We start from the raw sequence: 6,283 nt of genomic DNA, 5'->3' as shown, positions 1-6,283 counted from the left end.
GAAATGGCACTCCTCTCCGAGCAGATGTCGAAAAATTAGAGGGAATTCAGAGAGCGGCAGGGGAAAAAAAAAAAAAAAAAAATGATTAAAGGAGATGGAGGGCCTGATTTTGGAGGGAAAAGAAATCAGCGGAACTATTTATAGTGCTGCCTGCACCAGGGTGGGGAGGAAGAGGCTTTTTTTTTTTAAAGTGCCTCGACAGCTCGGCGCTGGGGAAGGGGCAAAGCGGCCGCCAAAGGGTGCTCGCGGGAGCGCCGCAGAGGGGGCGCAGATCCGGAGCGATGGGGTGGAACACCATCGCCCACCAGCGGCTGGGGAATCGCCGGCAGCGGGGGAGCACAGGGGACAGTGGCTGGGCCGGAGCGAAAGGCAAAAATGCCCCAATAAAGAAGTGTTAAGGGGTGGTAGAGGCGGTACCGAGCCCCCGCTCCCACCGCTGCGCTCGGTGACAAACCCCGCTCGTATTTACACCCAGCGTCGTACGCAAAGCGTGTGGTGGCGGGGGTGGAAATCTTCTCTTTTTCATCTAAAAGCAAATGTTTTCGGTTAAAAAAAAAAAAAAAAAAAAAAAAGATCACACCACCAGCTTTAAATTCAGGCCTTCAGCCCCGGAGGCTCACGGGGGATGCACACAAGGCTGGGCTGGGGTCCCCCGCGGAGGGGTGCGTGATGGAGGGGAGCAGCCTGTTTTGGGGTGCTGCATCCCTAGGGGGACAAAGCATCCTGGCCCTATTTCCAAATCGCCTGTGTGATTTGCAGACTGAGAAGCAGTTTGTGAACACGTTCTCAGCATAGCATCACCCCTTCCCCAACAAGCCCCAGCTCCCAGCATCGGCTCCACCACTGCAGCCAAAGGGAGTGGGAGCAAAAGGGTCTCACGGGGGCAATTTGGGTTTCTCCGTGCCTTGGTCTGCAGAGGGAAGCTGCCTAACGTCGTGGTCCTTGTCTCTCTGGTTGCCTTGCAGGACCTCTCACTCCAGGGCCAAGGCGGAGGCGGCCGTGACGGCGGCACAGAAAGCCCAGGAGGAAGCGCGGATCGCCAGGATCACTGCCAAAGAGTTTTCACCTTCCTTCCAGCACAGGGAAAACGGTCAGTGCGTGCTGCTGCGCCGGCCGGCCCCGCCGACACGGCTTTCGCCCCGTGCCGCTTCTCTGCCTTGCTCAGCCCTGCAGAGACCCAACCCCCCCTCCCAAAAATGAGCCTTGCGCAGAGTCTGTGCCTGCAGCTCCCGGTCCTCACCGGCACCCTCGGGGTGGGAAACCACCCCGTAACGCCAGCTTTCAGAGGGTTTTGGTATTCAACACTTTCACCCTGTGCGGTCCCGTCACTACAGGGATCTCCTCTTTTCACACCAAAACATCCCCATTTTTTTAAATTCGTAGTCCTTGATGCACAGGGGAAAAAAAAAACCAAAACAAGAGCTCCAAAAGCAAAACGCAAACAGAAATGATCCCAGAGGTGGTCTCTGATTTTGCCCCCATGGCTTTTAGAGCCGAGGTTGTGATTTCTTTTGAATGTATGGGCCCGCAGAGCCGGGGCAGCATGCCTTGGTACCCAATCCTTCACTTGGGTCTGCAAACCGGTTACGTGTGCGTGCGGAGGTGGCGGAGAAACGGGTGTTTGGGGTTTGCCTGGTGCTTCTTCCTTCCCTCCATCATCCTCGACATTTCCTCCTGCTTTGTCCTGATTTTTTCCTCGTTGACAAGAGGCTCGGGCTCAGCAAAGGCGGAGGGAGGAGGAAGCCAAAAAGAAGCCGTGGTCGGGCAGGGGGCTGCAACCGGCGGGCGCATGGGAAGGCTTCGCCTCGCGCAGGCTGTGCCTATCCGGGAGCGAGAGGGGCTGCTGCGAGTGGGAGTGGAAAGCTCCAAGCCCCCCCAGCCATAATTAACATAGTAATTAATAGATGTGAATGGTTTTATTCAAAAGTTTCCCTGCACCGAACCCTCATTAGGAGGCGTCTATCATTATTTTCTCCCCCTTCCAGCTCTCTAACTGAAGATTACTCATTCGGCTTAATTGCTCCAGGGGCTGGTGCCGGTGACTCACGTCGCGGTGCCGTTCCCAGAGGCCGGGGAAATGGGATCATTGCATCTTTTGGACCAGCCGGCCCATGCACGAGTCCTCACTTAACCGCGGCTGCGGGGGCGGCTGGGGGCATCCCACGGCTCGGCAGCGATGAGCCAGGCGGGGTTCGAGGTCTGGCTCCAGCCGGGAACCTGCCTGAGCCCCATCCGAGGCACGGTGGGCATTTCGGGGGGGCCGAGCCCCGCGCAGCTCTCTGCTCGCTGGAGGAAGGCACAGCCCTGTTCAAACACCCTTCGGCATTTCTCCCCCTGCAGAGGTCCAATTTGTAGGTAGGAGATCTGAGCTGTTTTGCAGGGCTGCATGGTCCCAGGGGCTTCTTCAGCCCTGAGATATTCCTCATCTCCATTTCCTCTCGCCAAGAGACTTTGCTGGTTCAAATAATCACCTCTTGAAAAGATATTTTTAGGTAATACATTTTTTACCAGCTTCTAGACGGAGACATGGTGCTTGACTTGTGCTGGGGCTTGTGTTTCTGGTGCTCACGTCTGGGTGGGTTGTGTGCGAGTGAAGATGGCGGGGGGGGGAAGGAATTTCTACTTAGAGGACATCAAAAAACAAACGCACCATCCAAAACCTGTCAGGAAATCTGGGAATGCCTGCCCACCGAGTCAGGCAGATACGAGCTGTGAGCGGCCGTGCGGCCCCAGACCCCGTAACCTCAGGCTGCAAGCGGCTGGGGCTGCACGGCGTCGCGGGGGCTGCACGGCATCACGGGGGCTGCACATGCCCGTCTTGCTCAGAGCCACGGCTGCTGGATGTGCCCCCCACCCTGCTCAGCACCACGGCTGCTGGATGTGCCCCCCACCCTGCTCAGCACCACGGCTGCTGGATGTGCCCCCCACCCTGCTCAGCACCACGGCTGCTGGATGTGCCCCCCACCCCTTGCACAGCGCTGTGGGTGCTGGCCGTGCCCGCTTCACGCGGTGCTGCGAGTGCTGTGTGCCACCCACCTGCACAGCGTCGTCAGGGGGTTTCGTGCCCACCTCAACGTCAGCCCCCGTCAGCATCCCGGCCCTGAGCATCCCGGCCCTGAGCATCCCGGCCCTGGGCATCCCTGCAGCGCAGCCCCTATCTGAACAGATTCCAGACCGGCAGGCACCGGCTCCGGCTCCAGCAACCCCAGACACACCACAGCAGTGCCCACGGCCTTTACCTGGAAAAAACAAAAAATATCCCTGCTCAGTGCCCTGCATCACCCTCTACCCTGTGGTTTTCCACCTCTGCCTGCTGGAGGGGGTCTTCCACGTCCCCATCACGCTCGCTGCCGTTGTGCCTCCCCAGTTCCTGGCTCTGCCGGACGCCCCTGGCCGTGGCTGCCAGCGGGGTCTGCGGATGGGCTGGATGGTGCTGGTGAAGTGACACCCCCAGGGTGATGGCAGCATGTCGGTGGCAGAGGCAGGAGCTCAGCACAGCTCCCGAATCCCGTATGTGGGTCCTCAGGGGCACCACAGCGCCCGGGGGCACGTGCTTGGCTTTGAAGATGCCACGGTCGGGCATGGCTGCCTCGGTCCTGCTGGAAATCCAGATTTGGTGCTCTGCATCCTCCTTTGCGCTCTCACAACCGTTCTTCCAGGAACATCACGTGCTCCGCAACTAATTTTAGCTCGGAATAATTGTTGCACATCCTCGGGTGTCGAAAGCCGTCAAGCCGGCACCGTGCATTTGTCGAGTCCCTTGCAAGGAAACGCCTGCATCCCCGCAGGGCACCGGGGCTGGAGGGGTGGCTGTGCCCCAGCATTGCTGGCCCCTGCTCCTCCACAAGCCCTCGCCAGGGGCTGCAAAACTCAGGGAATTAACCCATGGAGAGGTGGAATTAGTTCAGCTCGTTGCAGGTCCAGGTGGGAAAGATTTAGGATGAGAGCGTGCTTAATAACATGGTCCCTGCTGTGAGGATGCTGGAGCATCACTGGGCTTTCTCGCCTCCATCACGGGGCTTGGGGGCCAGGGAAGATTGGGGTTGGAGCTAAAGGTGCAGGAGCAGCGAGTGTGGCAGAGCTGTGGCTGGTTGTGCTGTTGGAGATCAGCTTCGGAGTCACCGGAGCTGGTGGGAAGCTTTCAAGTCCCTGCACCTCCAGTCTGAGACGAACAGGGCCACCCCAAGCCTTGGGTGAGCCCATTTCCATACCTGGCTTTCCAGCGTTCTCATACGAAGCCCTTGGTTTCCTCCCAGCCTCAGCTTCCCACCTCTGGCACGGGGAGCTGCCTGGAACGGGAACATCTCAGGAACAGCCACAAAATCAGCCTCTCTTTTTCCCCAGAGACAGAATGGAGGGGGTGAACTCCACCTTTCTCCTTCACCGCAATTCCCCACCAGTACAAGGATTGCTCGGGGGCCCCAGGTAAATCCCGGGAAGTTCAGCCTCCCACAGACAAACAGGGCCACGGGGAATGAACTAAGACTGAACTATCTGAGTATCATCCCAAAACATGAGCAGAATTTTCTGTGGCAAATAATACCAAAAAAAAAAAAAAAAATTGACGGTCATTAGAAGACCCATTTCCCATCGAGAAATTGCTTCTGTAGGAAATTTCCAAGCAGCCTTGTTACTATTTACCTCCCTTGCAAGTGCTGCGGTGGGGACAGCCATCCCCACGCTCCCGGCGTCCCCTGCCTGTCTCCGGCCCACGGCACGGGGGGGCCACGGGGATGGCTGCGGGCGAAGGTGCGTCCCGGCGGCAGCAGCTCCCCAAGAAGACGCGATAGAGAAAATTACTCAGCAGAAGCGGAGAGATTAGAGCGGGCGCTTCAGAGCATTTATTTTTAAACCATGGTAAAAAATTGAGTTCTTCCTTTTCGAGACTCATTTCTTGTCTAGCCATAGCAATTGCAATTAGATGCATTTCAGGGGCATTAGGCAGTTAATATATTTATCAAATTATTCACGTAATTTAGCATGGCTTTCTCTGGGAAGAACTATGCCTTGAGAGGGTAAAATGAGATTTAACCACTATTAGCTTGCACCCCCTTGAAATAATTTGGTGTTTTGTCAATGATTAATAAGTTTCAGGGGTTTTTTTTTGTTGTTGTTGTCGGGAGGAGCGACGCGTTCCTTGCCAGCGGGTCACCTGCAGCAGAAGACACTCAGAAGTCCCCGTCCCCAGGTCCCTGTCCCCAGGGTGACACCATCTGGGCTGTGCTTTGGGCTCAAAGGGAACAAAGTGGGGTCGGCACGGTGAAATAAGGATGGTGATGCATATTGTACTCTACCTTGCTCCTGCCTAAACACGGGAGGCACGGCCGGCTGTGTGCTCCCCATCACATCTACCAAGGGGGCCTGTGTGGGACCATGCCCGTCCCCTCCTTTTCTGTACGGGGCTGGAAAGCTGTTCAATATCTGGTTTGTGTGGGGGGGTTCTTAACAAGAGGCTTGCACATCTGCCCAGATGGGACCATCTCCCCGCGAAAGCTTCAAGGTGAGGTTTCCCCTTCCGAAACCGTGTAGCTGCAAAGCCGATGTGTTTCCCACCCAGGGAGGGGTGCGAGGGCTGCCGGCAGTGAGCCGCTGGGGGCTGCGGGCTGCCACCGCCCGTGGCTCAGATTTCCCCTCTCGTGTCTGCAAACTGGGTTTGGAGCTGATGGGAAACGCTAGTCAGTGGGCAACCCCTGCCAGGGTTTCACCACCCTCATTGTAAAGAATTTCTGCCTTAGATCCAGTCTAAGCCTACCCTGGTTTAGTTTAAAACCATCCCCCCTTGTCCTGTCCCAGCTGGCCCTACTAAAAAGCTTGTCCCCCCCTTTCCTCTGGGCCCCCTTTAGGCACTGACCGGCCGCACTCAGCTCTGCCCGCAGCCTTCTCTTCTCCAGGCTGAACACCCCCAACTCTCCCAGCCTGGCCTCATAAGAGAGGTGCTCCAGCCCTCGGATCATTTTTGTAGCCCTGGATACCCACCCCTAAAAAAAAAAGGTCAATGGCCATGGACATAACCCCCTTAGCGGGGTTGGAGCGGCTGCGTGCACGGCGCAGGAATGATGCCGTGGAGCGGCGCAGGCTGCTTTCGAGTGGGGCTGCATCCCCGCATCCCGCCAGGGAAAGCAGGGCCGTGGGCAGGGCTGCTGGCAGCTCTGCACCCCAAGTGGCTTCCCCGCATCGCCGGGGCTGCGGAGCTACCGCGAGTCCTTTTGCTCGTGATGCAGACGCGCGGTCCTCCACGCGTGTCCCCAGGCAGGCAGGGGACCCGCTGGGAGGCGGGGGGGGG

At 57.7% G+C, this 6,283-nt stretch overlaps 1 protein-coding gene across 1 annotated transcript in view; it reads left to right on the top strand.

Annotated features, from left to right (window-relative positions):
* Positions 1–281: 281 nt before the first annotated feature.
* The window catches only part of LOC104125033 (junctophilin-3-like), a 19,717-nt gene continuing 13,715 nt past the window's right edge, over positions 282–6,283 (top strand). The window contains exons 1-2 of the mRNA XM_009637430.2: positions 282–391; positions 966–1,090. Coding sequence (XP_009635725.1) covers positions 282–391; positions 966–1,090 — 235 coding nt within the window. The remainder of the gene's footprint in view (positions 392–965; positions 1,091–6,283) is intronic.

The sequence above is a fragment of the Egretta garzetta genome, unplaced genomic scaffold, assembly GCF_000687185.1.
Source record: "Egretta garzetta isolate BGI_Z169 unplaced genomic scaffold, ASM68718v1 scaffold284, whole genome shotgun sequence".
Classification (NCBI taxonomy): domain Eukaryota; kingdom Metazoa; phylum Chordata; class Aves; order Pelecaniformes; family Ardeidae; genus Egretta; species Egretta garzetta.
Note: the sequence above shows the minus strand (reverse complement) of the source record. Positions and strands in the feature narration are given on the sequence as shown.